The sequence below is a fragment of the Branchiostoma lanceolatum genome, chromosome 10, assembly GCF_035083965.1.
Source record: "Branchiostoma lanceolatum isolate klBraLanc5 chromosome 10, klBraLanc5.hap2, whole genome shotgun sequence".
In the NCBI taxonomy this organism is placed as follows: Eukaryota; Metazoa; Chordata; class Leptocardii; order Amphioxiformes; family Branchiostomatidae; genus Branchiostoma; species Branchiostoma lanceolatum.
The window spans coordinates 1,026,648-1,040,820 of NC_089731.1; the positions used below are offsets into that span (position 1 = coordinate 1,026,648).

The following is a 14,173-nucleotide window of genomic DNA, read 5'->3' on the forward strand; positions in this document are numbered from 1 at the left end:
AGGTAGACATTAGAAATACCCTTACATCTCAAACTGTACTTACCTGTGGGTTGTGTTTTTAATACTGATCTGACAAATGTTTGTTGTTTATGTTTCAGGCTGTTTTTTGTGATCGAGTTTGTGAATGGGGGAGATCTGATGTTCCACATGCAGAGGCAGAGGAAACTACCAGAAGATCATGCTAGGTGAGATGCTTTTTCTGTCTGTCAAGTTTTCTTCCCTGCATGAGATGAGATTAACTGGTTTATTAGACACATAACACACTAGAAGGTACATCGTGGTAGCCCTAGGGATAAATTACAGTGTACTATGAAACATACTAAGATCACCTGGGAAGACTGCTAGATACTTAACACACTATTTACATTTCAAAGTCATTGACAAACCTTCTCACAAAGCATTCAAAAGCTTAACACAGTATGGCAAAGTGCTGTTCATGAAGTGGGATGTATGACATTTGAAATTGACTACATCTAATACTATCTAATATCAATCTAATTGTATCTATCTAATGATAAATGATTCGGTGTTTCAGGTTTTACGCAGCTGAGATCTCCTGTGCCTTAAACTTCCTCCACGAGCGGGGAATCGTCTACCGGGACCTGAAGCTGGACAACGTCCTGCTGGACTCCGACGGACACGTCAAGCTCACCGACTACGGCATGTGCAAGGTAACACCGCCCCCTAGCTGCTGGCTAGGGTACTGCAGTTGATAACACATACTCTACGCCCCCTAACTGCTGGATATGGTACTGCAGTAAGTAACACATAAACTATGCCCCCTAGCAACTGGCTATGGTACTGCAGTAGGTAACACATACACTAAGCTCACCGACTACGGCATGTGCAAGGTAACAACGCCCCCTACCTGCTGACTAGGGTACTGCAGTTGGTAACACATACTCTACACCCCCTAGCTGCTGGCTATGGTACTGCAGTAGGTAACACATGCACAATATAAGCTCACCGACTGTGGCATGTGCAAGGTAACACCGCCCCCTAGCTGCTGGCTAGGGTACTGCAGTTGATAACACATACTCTACGCCCCCTAGCTGCTGGCTATGGTACTGCAGTAGGTAACACATACTCTAGCTGCTGGCTATGGTAACACATAAACATCAAGCTCACCGACTGTTGGCATGTGCAAGGTAACACTGCCCCCTAGCTCCTGGCTATGGTACTGCAGTGGGTAACACGTACACCACGCTAGCAGCTGTGTATGGTAACATATGCACTCCGCCCCCTGGCAGCTGTGTATGTTACTGCAGTAGGTAACACATAAACTACGCCCCCTAGCATCTGGCTATGGTAATGCATACACTACGCGCACTAACAGTTTTCTAAAGTACTGCAGTAACACAGTAACTAGTGTAGAACTTTTGTTTCTGGCATGTGTTATACATGTAGGCTTGTGAATAAGAAGTGTTGATTTGGTCACCCAGGCAACTTGTTAGCTACGTGGTACTCGTAATAGGAAGACGCCAGATCTAAAATATGTAATCCTTCTGATAGGAAAGCTGTTTGGTTCTTGTCATTTTTACTGAACATATTTTTAATGTACTGATCCTGTAGGAGGGTCTGCATCCAGGTGACACAACCAGCACTTTCTGTGGAACCCCAAACTACATCGCACCCGAAATACTCAGGGGAGAGGACTATGGTAAGGCTTGTTTCTCTGTACCACCCTAACCCTAACCTTAACCCAAACTACATTTGTACAATGTACATCGCACCAGAAATACTCAGGGGAAAGGCCTATGGTAAGACATCTGTGCAACATTGTGCTAGGTATTGTGTAAAATGTGTTGTGTAACATGTGGTGTACTACATGTACCCTACCCATTGTTCCATTGTTTGGCCTTATGGTTAGGATGGTTGTTTTAAGGTTCAGAATCTGAAGGTTCTGGGTTGAAATCCCGAGCAGCCCCGGATGTTTTGTTCTTGCCCACAGGTGAAAATGAGTACATGTACATCTGTACCGTTCCTTAGCTTCAATAAGAGACGTTCTCTTGAACGGGACGTATAGCCAGAGATCCCATGTTTTAGGAGGGCCACACCTTGAGCACGTTAAAGAACCCACCGCACTTATCGATAAGCGCAGGGGTCCTTCCTGGTGTGAGTGGATCAAATAGATCTGTCCAGATATGCAGCTTGTACTGTTCAGTACAAACCTGGTGTGTTACTCCATGAGACGGTTTACCGGGTATGCAATACAAACAAAAACAAACAAACCTGATGTGTTACTCCATGAGACGATTTGCCGGGTATGCAACAGAATTTAACTACTGCAGCTACAAGTTTCTAACTGCCTGAATGTTTCCTGTAGGCTCTAGCGTAGACTGGTGGGCTCTGGGCGTGCTTCTATTCGAGATGCTCGCGGGAAGGTCTCCGTTCGACATCGTCGGCAACACAGAAAACCCAGACCAGCACACGGAGGACTATCTCTTCCAGGGTAGGCCAGCCTTACACCCGTGTCTGTCTATCCCATCTGTTAACCATGTGCTGCAGTGCCGTCGTATGATGCTGGGTGGCGCTGCTAGACTGTCCAACAGTTTTACATGTCTGCATGCTGTTTCATCTAGAGTAGAGTAGGATACTTTCTAGGATTCCTGTACTTTCCCTCCCATATACAGGGTTCCCACAGCAGACTTTTGTTTGTTTTTTTCGTTACTTTAGTTTTGGTTAGCAAAACAGGATACTTCTGCTAGCAATTGTCCAAAATTAATGGAATGGCTTCAGTTTTATATTCAATTTTCTATTTATAAAAACAATTGTGAATACAATGCTTGCTACCATGCAGAGAGCCATTGAATGAAGCCTAATGTACAGTTTGTCTAGTGTTCTCCTCAAAAACGTTTAGAATACCTTATAGCAACACTAAAGTGGGAGCCCTGTAGGAAGAAGCATTACAATACAAGAATCTAGAGTATTAGTTATAGATAGTATTTTATCTGGTCTTTTATACATATTTCATATTCTAGTTAGACATCACAGCATAGATGGACCCCACCCCAAACACACGTGTACATTGTACGTGTACAATTTGTCCTTTTTGTCAAGTGAAGATATTCCCTGTAACCAACCCAGTAGCTATACCCCCCACCCGAGTCTTTGTATGCAGAACTTCCTTTCAAACCGGTGTAACTTGTAAGTATTAGTTCTCCTCCCTGCTTGGTTTTGTAGCTCTCATTTCTGGCAGCTTTGTATATGTTGCTTCCTAAATCCATTTTTTATCATATGAAAACTTTTGAAATTTCCTCTGATAATGGGTTTCTCTCTCTTCTCTTTTGTCTCTCCTCTCCAAGCATGTTGTCACTTTTACAGTCGCCCACATTCAGCTACAGTAGCCACAGAACTCAAGCCCAGTATGTAAAACCACCTTCTTACCGCTCCAACCACTGCCATGTGTGGTACTACTGTGGTCAGCATGGCCGTGTGTTGAGGGGGTAAGAAGGCAGAGCGCTCTTAGAGCGCTGTAGAGCGGCTGTGCATGGCGACCACCCAGCATTATATACCCTCCTCCTCACAGCACCGACCATCCTGACTTACCTCTCATTCTAGTGGAACGTGCCACCTGTGCATTAGCTGTATTAGCAGTTTGGCTCAGGCCATTTGTAAAGTAGGGGATTTTATCAATTTTTTTAAAAATGTTACCAAGATGGTTGGTGCTGTAGAAAGGGGAACATATGATTACACGAGGCACTTTCATTACCGCGTCCTTTGCTGTGTCACCTGGCATGCCTGTACCTGGTTTGTCATCACCCGTCCTGGCATACTTCGAGCATACATCTTGCATACATACAGCTACGTACGAAGAATGTCTGTATACAAACACATGTGCTGTACTTTATGTATTGTCTCAATCGGGGGTCAGAGTGCGTGTGAGTGCATGGTTCAAAGTTCAGGGGTCACGATGCGACCCCAATGCTGCAGCGATCCATGACATGTTCCATTGTTTTTTAACGCACTTCTTTACCATGCTATTGGCTGGCGTGTGTGGTCCCTCCAGCCGACCATAATAAAAGTGGTGAATTCGCCGTGCCAGGTACCACTTGTGTATTCACTCCTCCCGAGTTTTACCCAGACATGAGTACAAGAAGCGTCGTTTTTTGTTTTCTCCGACCTTCCATGGGTATGGATGTATCAAGTCAATGCATGGTTCTTTGATGGTTATAAAGCATGTGAACAATCCCCTGTCCTCAATGTCTCGAGGTTCTATGGAAGATGTTGGTGATGAGTATTGTGCCCCCCTCCCCCCTTCCTTGCACGGTCTGCTTGATGAAGACTTTGTGTTTCGTTTTCCACGCATGTCAGTCATTAACCCCTCCGTAGTCGACTCTTCCTGTGGATTTGTCTATTCCGCGGGGTCTGCACACATCAAGGTAAATCCTGGAATTTGACTGGAAACGGTGTCAGGAAATTATTTTTAGAATCAAAACCCATGCTTATTCCAGAAAACATTATGATTCGTGAAAAATTCTCCAAAATTTTCATTCAAATTCCAGGAAACTTCATTCAAATTCTGGGAAACTTCATTCAAATTCCGGGAAAATTCATTCAAATTCCTGGAAAATTCATTCAAATTCCTGGAAAATTTATTCAAATTCCAGGAAAATTCATTCAACTTCCAGGAAAATTCATTCAAATTCCAGGGAAAATTCATTCAACTTCGAGGAAAATTCATTCAAGTTCAAGGAAAATTCATTCAAATTCAAGGAAAATTCATTCAACTTCTGGGAAACTTGATAATTTTCTCATTCCTGGAGAATTCCAGGCTTGTTCAGAAGCCATGTCAGATGTGGTGCAAACCCCGTTCGTTCCTGCTTTTCTGTCGGATCTCTTTCTGGCTAACAGCTCACTGTCTGTCCGTCTGTCTCTCTGTGCGCTGTACGGGCGCTAACCTCTCGTCCCTCCCCGGCCTGCTATCAAGGAGAGCAATCCGTCGAGGACATTTTCGAAGGTAGTTCTTTAGACTTTTCTCTGCTCACATTTTCTAACCACCACGCTCACCACTGCTGTTCGTTCGTTTGTTTCTCTGAGCCACATGTAGAAACGCGACATGGTTATGCTCACACCCGCACCGCTGCTCTTCTTAACTTATCATGTATGTTTTACGGACATGAAACAGACCCACGGTTCTCATCCTTTAATGTACTTCGATTTCTGTGAAAATTCATTCAAATTCCAGGAAAATTCATTCAAATTCCTGGAAAAGTCAGTCAAACCCCTGGAAAATTTATTCAAATTCCAGGAAAATTTATTCAGATTTTTGAAAACTTTATGATTCCTGGAAATTTGTCAGTCAAACCGTGACATGAGATGGACCCACGGTTCTCTTCCTGTAATGTACTTCAACAGGAGAACAAACCAAATGCAGTAACCGTTTTCCAAACAATTTCAATATCAGAAGTTACAGATCTGTATTTTGCTATCCCCAGATGAATTCATGTGATTTGCCAGCGTGTAATGTTGAGTCCTATTTACTGTTACAAAGTTTGTTTGTTTAACAAAGATGATGACAATTTGCAAAGCAAACATAAGGTACATGTACACAGAGCAAGTCGTCATCCCTGCAATACCTAACACCGTTACTAGGGGGCACTTTTAGCCCATGCAGTACAACAACAAGCACTGAAGTGGCTTGGCTTGATCCGACAGAGGCATTGTGATGAACGTGTGAGAATTTGGGGTAAACCGGGGCTGGTTTGCTTTGTTAGGTGTTTTCCTTTGATCATTTTAGATCTACTTGACTTATAATAGAATTTACTTGTATACAGATAATTGCAGGTTTGTGTGCAGTACTCTTTCTATCCAATAGGAGGAGCAGCTGACACATAAGTTGCTATGCCATCCTTTTCCCTTCTTTTTTTACAACCTTTGCTTTTGATTCCATATTTCTCTCGATTTTTCAAAACCCTTCATATACAGAAGTACATCCCTCCTTCAAAAAATTATGATGTACATGTATACATTTTGTATATGGCTGCACTCTTCTTTTGAAGGGGACATAAAATGGGGGTCTCGTGTTGTAGGAGACCCTCGAGCATGTTAAAGGGGAAGGGCTAGCAACCCCTCCCTGTAGAAATATACCCTGCTACTGAAACAGCAAGAAACCTTGCTGCCCTATGTGCCACTAGTTACTACAAGGGTCTGAACAAACAACATCATCAAGTTTCCTACTCTTAACACTGCAGTTTTTGAAGATCTGAGCATGTTTTAAGTATTTACCTACTTGTATTTCCACACTTAGGATCTCCTACCAAAATATGATTCAATTTACCCATAAGATAGAATGTATTCATTTAGATTCCTTTGAGCAAGGAAATCCAAAGGTAAACACATTTTTCTTTCAGCTTTTATCATAATTGTATCTCTGATATATTAATTACTGGCTATGATGTTTGGAAATGGTTTAAAGTCATCATATCAGATTTAGGCTACTAGGTTACAATGTAAGTAAGGACAGGTTATACAATCTACATTTAGTCTAATGTTCAGCCATCAACCTTGTTATTACAACCAACAGTTTGGCCTATTTAACTTATAATGATATAAGAAACCGTGACAGTCCATGTACTCAGCTAATACAATATGGTGTGATGTGTAGAAAATAAAGGTTTTAAGTCATTTACAATAATGATAGCAGTCTTAAGTTGGCTTACGAACCGAGATTCATTCTTACTAATGTTTAGCCATTGACAATGTTGTTTCAACAGACAATTTTGCCTGTATGATAACATCAGAAACCGCGACTTTCCATGCATTCAGCAAATTGAATAGCCTGTTCTTATATGATATATATATATATATATATATATATAAATGCATCTACAAAATGTAAGAACTTACATTTTTTGTAAGTTACATTTTTTGTAGGTTTGGACTAGGCTCAGTCATTGACCACGTTCGTTTCAAAGGACATAGTCCCCCAATGTGATAATATTAGAAACCGTGACCCTCCATGCATTAAAGCAATAGAATAACCTATGTATAGTGCGTTATAGGACTTACCGGCTACATGTAGGTTAAAAACAGGCTCAGTCATTGACCATGTTAGTTTCAAACTCGAATCAAAGGACACTTTGGTCAGCGTACTAACATTGGAAACTGTGACTCTCCATGCATTGAACCAATGGAATAGCCTATTTCTATATTTTAATTCATAGGACTTGTCAGCAACATTGTAGGTTAGAAACAGACCTCAGTCATTGACAACATTAGTTTCAAAAGACAATTTCCACAATCTATAATAACATTAGAACCGTGACTCTCCGTGCATTGGACCAATAGAATATCCGTACATGTGTACATACAGACTAATGGCTGCCCTGCCCTCTCCCTCACCCCTGTAAGATGAATGCCTGGTTCATAAGGCCATCCCACAATGTGCCGTGACCTAGAGTCAGGAAAGTCTGTTTAGAAATGCACCATCCCAAAAAAACTGATTTGAGTGTGGAGAAAAATCCATCCTATAGTTCCAGGAAAACATGATAATTCCTGAAAATTTATCCCAAAATTTCATTCAAATTCTATGAAATTTTTTTTTTTTTTAATTCATTCGGATTCCGGGAAAATTCGTTGAAATTCCGGGAAAATTCATTGAAATTCCAGGAAAATTCATTGAAATTCCCGGAAAATTCATTCAATTTCCAGGAAAAATCATTCAATTTCCAGGAAAAATCATTAAAATTCCGGGAAAATTCATTCAAATTCCAGGAAGATTAATCCAAATTCTGGGAAAATTCATTGGAATGCCGGGAAAGTACCTGGTCTATAAGGCCGTTCCCCGTCTCCCACTACGTGCCGTGACCCGCCGTTGTACCGGCCTCGATGGCGCAGATTTATATTCATTAATCCTCCCATCTCACGGCATGGCACAGTTCTTCTCATTCCTCATGTGAAAGGTTGAAGTAGGGGTGATCTGACGAATATTCAAGTGTAATACAATGTAAATGAAGGTATGATGAATTGAAATATACAGTCAGTTTAGCACAGGAAATTTGTGTAATCATGTATCAAGTTGCAGATCATAGATTGATTGTGTAAAATGGGTTATGATGATTCTGTGAAAAATCTTCTTTTTTTTAAATTCATTTGGATTCTGGGAAAATTCGTTGAAATTCCAGGAAAATTCATTCAAATTCCGGGAAAATTAATTCAATTTCCAGGAAAATCATTCAAATTCCGGGAAAATTCATTCAAAACAAATTTACATTATGATGATAATGATTCTTTTGTCTCATTCATCATGTAAAAGCTTGATATACACACACCACAGACTACCAGTGGTAAAAAAAGGTAAAGGTAGTCCCATAGTTTAGGGGCTGTAGGGACAGTGGGTTGTTATCCACTGTAGTGGATGTGTTTAATTAGGGCAGGGTACCGGTATTGGAAGGCAGAGCCCAACCCTCTCCTTCCACTTTTACCTCCCCAACCAAAGTCAGGTACCCATTTTTACACCTGGGTGGGTTTAGGAAAGTGGACCTGCCCCCGCTGTAGTGCGTGTGCAACTGTGTGGCCCAAGGACTATAGAATCAGAGATGGGCACCGTCCTGTAATGGAATATGTGGAAAGGATTTTGAATATCAATTAAGTGAATGGTGGAATATCAGATTTTTTATGTGTTTTTTTTTCTTCTTTCAAGTACATGCTGTGAAAGCTTGTTCTGTCATCATTCTGCTCCATTTTCTCCTGAAATTAAATCCCAGTTAACTTAAAGGCATTTGCAGCTCAGACCACTCTACATGTACAATGTAAATGTACATGTCTTGACTAGATAAAAAAGGGAGGTAGACACATCTACACGATAATTTTCTTGCCAAAAAAGATTAAATTCCCTCACACAACTGTCTACTGTAGCAGGTAGTGTAAGTACTCCCGAGAGTCTGATTAGACAAAATGATGAATCACACTTCTGACGGCTGGTACCCTGAAGCACCTACGTTGTACAATCATGTTTATTCATTCCCATTTTTCAGTTAGTCTTGCAGTGGAAAATTGTCTACATGTAACACATGACACAGTTCCCCTCTAGCAAACCAGTAAAGCGATTCGAATAGGGGAAACTTAAGGCACTCAGCATTCAGACTTTTGAACAGGAACTTTGTATATTATTATCTTCATTGCATTTATTCCGTTTCTTAGTATGGTAAATGGTATTTGGGCTTTTGCAAAGGAATGGGAGACTCAAAAGACTTTGCATATTGGTTCTTTGTCCATTTTTTAGTCTTGGAAACATGTCTGCAAGTGTGAAATAGTGTCTCAATAGAGTGATTTAGATAGTGGAAGAAAGCTACAGCACTTGGTGTTAAGGCTTTTGTCAAGGAAATTATCCTAAGCTTGCAGCAGAAAAATGTTTTTTACATGTAGATGTACCTGAAAAACACAGCAAATCAACACTGTAAGTGCGTTTAAGTTTGCGTGGTTTTAATTCTATGTTAGGGAAAAATTGGAGTGTTCGGGGTGGTTTTGAGTACTACGTGTTTGAGACAATAGTACTTTTAGTAGACAAGGGGGTAGGAGGGCAAAATCTTTCACAGTGGTTTTAAGTTTGCAACGAAGAGCCTACTACAAAAAACATGAACATAAAACCACCGCAAACATGTCTACATTACATTTTACAGTAATATATTATTCAGATAGAGGAAAGGCTGCAGTAGCAGCATTTGGCATTCAGAGCCTTTCAGGCTCACCCCTTCTGCAGAGGAAGGCAAGGCTGTTCTGGTTGTACATGTAAGAACCACAGGCGACCTACTTCTGTCTACCTGTCACCAAAGACGGATCACCAAACATGCTCACAAGAATAACCCATTCAGTGCCCGGCCTTACACGCATACAGCGGAGGCCTCCGTCCGAACAACTCCCAACTAAAAGGGAATAAATCACGACATGTTCGGCAACAATACAGAAGGCAAACATATCATTCTGTCAACAGTCCATGCAGCGCAGCCATCTGGAACGCCCGCATAGCTGTACACGTGGCCTGGGTGTAAGAGATAAGGCTTTTTAGAACCTCCTACTTGAATCGGTGCTCGAAAGGACGATTGGAATATGGAGCAAGCTAGATGTTGAATAAAGAAAAATAGTTGATAGTTTCAATTAAATGATAGAGGAAACGCCTATCTGAGAGATTGCCTTTGAGATATATAAAGACAATTCAAACTCTACAACTGGATAAAAATTCAGAGAATTATTTCCGGATGTTTCCGGATGTTTCGAGTGACATCCATCACTCTTCTTCAGTGTCACTAAAGTGAACTAGCAGAACTAACCAGAACTTATATACAATAACTAGAAAAAAAACGGTTTTAACATGGCAAATCACACAGTCATGCATAAGCGACATTATAATGTAAAATAAGTTAGGAAGGTTCCTACATATGTCAAGTTGCCCATTCTACGACCACGAAAGAAATGATCTGTTTAAATACGCCACCATTTTCCATCCTAATTTCTCCACGTTTTCAGACGAAAAGAAAACTACTCTCCTCTTAACATCACAAAACCCACACATTACAGAAAAAGTGGGATCATTCCTCTTCCACTGGAAGGAAGCATCAGGAGAAAATAAATGCAAGCAACATTTTGGACTGACACAGTGCTTCCATAAACAAAGAGTCAGCAGTTTCTGAAGTGTCCAACATTTTGATAAAAGACCCGACGGGTGTAAGAAAAGTTGTCCCATGTATACAAGGCTCTTGTTTGAGTAGATTTGTGTTTGGCAATAAAAAATGAACCATTTTTGTTTGCTAATTGCGAGTTTTGAAAAGATTCTTTGGTTGATGTAGTGTTTTATGCAGCAGGTTTTGTGTGTGACATTGTTAAATGGAGCAGCTACCAGTAAATGTGTATATAATCACGCCATGAAAAATTCTGCTTGTTTGAAATGTTGAGAAATGGCAGCATGCATGGATGACAATATACAATACTCTCTGGCAGATACTTTAGAAACTCTCCGCGAATCTGTCATCGTTAGACCGACGACGTTACCTCTCCCTGAACTTTGTTCTACTTCTGTAAAATCGATGCTCTGCCCCCCCCCCACCCTCCAAAATCAATGAAACTCACAAACAGACCATTTCTTCCCTGTTCTCTTCGTCGATACGTCACCTGCCGACCTAAGATAATAGAGCACAGGAGCAGCTGTTTCTGCCGATGTGGCGGCTCGGAAATGTCGACGTCTGCGTAAATGTGACGGCATCGACTTTGACAAATGTGAAGAATAATAGATTGGGACATGACAGCTTTGTGAGTGAATTAGGCTTAATGGTAGTTGATAATTCCTAGAAATCTTTGTAATTCCTGGAAAACTAAATGATAATTCTTGGAAAACACAATAATCACTGGAAAACTTAATTTTTCCAGGAAAACTCCATGATTTCTGGGAAAGATCGATAATTCCTTGAAAATGTTAATTCCGGGAAAACTTGATAATTCCGAAAAATGTTTATAATTCCGGGAAAACATAATTCTTAAAAGACTCTGTAATACCTACTAGAAAACATGATAATTACTAGAAAACATGATAATACCTTGAAAAACTTTATAATTCCTGTAAAATTGAACTCCTGGAAAATCTTGATGATGACGGGAAAACATTTTTGATCCCAGGAAATTTCATCCAACTTTTTGGAAAATGTCTCCTTTAATACCGCAGGAAAACTTCTAATTCTAATACATTCCAGTTACATGTAGCTCCTGGAAAACTGCTGTCTAATTGTTTAGAAACCATGTCAGATGTTATACAATCTCTACTGGCACAGAAACGCCGACCTGTGCATAAACACGACCAAGCACCGACGTTGACAAATGCGCGGAGTAACAGATTGCGAGATAACAGTTTTACGAGCAAATTAGTCTGAACGGTAATCCAGTCAGACAAAGGTAATGGCGGCGCGCGGGGCCCGACGATCGTCACCCCCCATTCACCCCCTTACCTCCCCGTGAACCCGGCAGACTTCCCTATATATAGCGCCCCGGCATTGACAGTTATTGAATTTCAATAACACCAGAGAAAAGGGAGCCCTATTCAGCCACGGTCAACAGGAAATTTTCTGGAACACCCTCCTCGCGACCTTTACCCTGGAGGTGAACCCATCGCCACGGCGATGGAACACAAGTTGAATGTCAAGTAGCCCGTTCTGCGGCAAATGTGCGGAGGCTGCCGGTTGTGATTGAAAAGGACTTTGGTTTGAGGCAGTCGACACAGTTTCTAATTTGTGTCCGCAGGGCTCAAAATGTTGTCTGCGTTTTTTATTTACTGCATTGTCTCTTCTTTTGAAGGATATGTTTTTATAATGTGTGATATGTAATAATTTTGTGGTGTACAATACCAGCAATCACAGCCTGAGTGCGTTCCACTCGTGTTGTGTCAATCCAAAAGAAGTCAAATCCAGTACTTTCTCTATTATCTACCTTTTTGACTCTTATTTGTTGAATTCAAGGGTGCTACCGGTTAGTATAGCGTTTTGGGCCACTAACTTTTTTTCTTTTACCTAGGCTGGTTTTATGATGGACCAGTGCAGGTATACAACTAGAAATACAATGTACATTCGCGCCTCCAATTTTACCTGCACTAACCTGCATATTCAGGGATGTCCCTTTATATATCTGAACTGGTAGCAGCCTCACAGTAGAGCCCCAACCCCTCCTTGTGAAAATATACCCTCCTACTGAAACAGCAAGGAAACTTGCTGCCCTATGTATCACTAGGCACTACAAGTGTCTGAACGAAGAAACAAACAAACAAACATATGCAGGGATGTCCCTATCTAAACTGGTAGCAGCCTCACAGTTGAGCTCCTGGTTCCAACCCCTCCATGTAAGAATACACCCTGCTACTGAAACAGCAAGGAAACTTGCTGCCCTATGTGCAGGGCTGTCTCCAGGACCCATCCCTCTGTGGTAACAGAAATTTGCTTGTTAGGACGGGAAAAAATGTCTCCCTGTCCGTCATGAAAATAGGAACTTCCATCCGTCTGTCCCAAGACAGAAATTTGCTTGTTAGGACGGGAAGAAATGTCTCCCTGTCCGTCCTGAAAATGGGAACTTCAAGTTCGTGACATAAAAGTGATGGAAATGTATTTTTGTAGGCTGAAAATGACAATATCTAACAACGAAAATTAAAACATTGAATCTCAAAGAATGAGTGGGACAGAAAAAAATTACAGCTGGAGACAGCCCAGACTTTGTGCTAGGCACCACAAGTGTCTGAACAAACAAACAAACCAACCTCCCCCCACCCAAAGGACAATAACTTTTCCTATGGTGTTGTCTTACCATAGGAACCTTTCTAACTTATTTTACATTACAATGTGTTGTCTTACCATAGGAATCTTCCTAACTTATTTTACATTACAATGTCGCTTATGCATGACTGTGTGATTTGCCATGTAAAAACCGGTTTTTCTAATTATTGTATATAAGTACTGGTTTGTTCTGCTAGGTCACTTTAGTGACGCTGAAGAAGAGTGACGGATGTCACTCGAAACGTCCGGAAATAAATCTCCGAATTTTTATCCAGTTGTAGAGTTTGAATTCCTCCTTATATATTGTTTACCTGGATGTCTAACCTTCACAAACGAAACAAACAAACCTGCATATACAGGTGGTATTTCCAGCCCTGTTAATGCATCTGTGTTAGCTGTTGCACCTAGAGAGATGAGCAGAATTACAATAATAGCGGCGGCTCATTTTCGTGACACGTGTTCGTGCATGCGGGGAGGCACTTTGCCTCACCGTGGTGTCTGTATTAACACGTCCCACGTCGACAATAAAACCTGGCAGGCTCCGATGCATAGTCAGGTGTCCTACTGATTTACCTTCAACTTTATTTGAAGCGCAACTATTACACCAACTCCTTTCCAGCAAAGTTTGTCGTGGGGTCGTGCTGCGTAACGACAGGGTTTTCGGCCCAGAACCCAGCAGTCCCGGGTTTGAATCCCCTGACGCCACCGAACTTGTGCCCTTGGGAAAGGCACTTTACGTGACTATCCTCACCCCACCCAGGTGTAAAAACGGGTATATTATGTATTACCAGCAATAGCTGCCTCTGTTCCATGTGTATTGCACCGTTGCAGTCCTAATGAAATCACATCAAATCCCACCTCAGCAATAAAACCTGGCAGGCTCCGATGCATAGTCAGGTGTCCTACTGATTTACCTTCAACTTTAT

At 41.3% G+C, this 14,173-nt stretch overlaps 1 protein-coding gene across 14 annotated transcripts in view; it reads left to right on the plus strand.

Annotated features, from left to right (window-relative positions):
• The window catches only part of LOC136444014 (protein kinase C iota type-like), an 82,569-nt gene that overhangs the window by 48,683 nt on the left and 19,713 nt on the right, over nucleotides 1-14,173 (plus strand). For 12 of the 14 annotated variants that reach the window (XM_066441409.1, XM_066441410.1, XM_066441411.1 and 9 more), the window contains 6 exons: nucleotides 99-185; nucleotides 536-671; nucleotides 1,573-1,660; nucleotides 2,327-2,452; nucleotides 4,010-4,045; nucleotides 4,931-4,960. In XM_066441409.1, coding sequence (XP_066297506.1) covers nucleotides 99-185; nucleotides 536-671; nucleotides 1,573-1,660; nucleotides 2,327-2,452; nucleotides 4,010-4,045; nucleotides 4,931-4,960 — 503 coding nt within the window. The remainder of the gene's footprint in view (nucleotides 1-98; nucleotides 186-535; nucleotides 672-1,572; nucleotides 1,661-2,326; nucleotides 2,453-4,009; nucleotides 4,046-4,930; nucleotides 4,961-14,173) is intronic. The other 2 variants (XM_066441412.1, XM_066441413.1) reach the window with 2 other exon arrangements.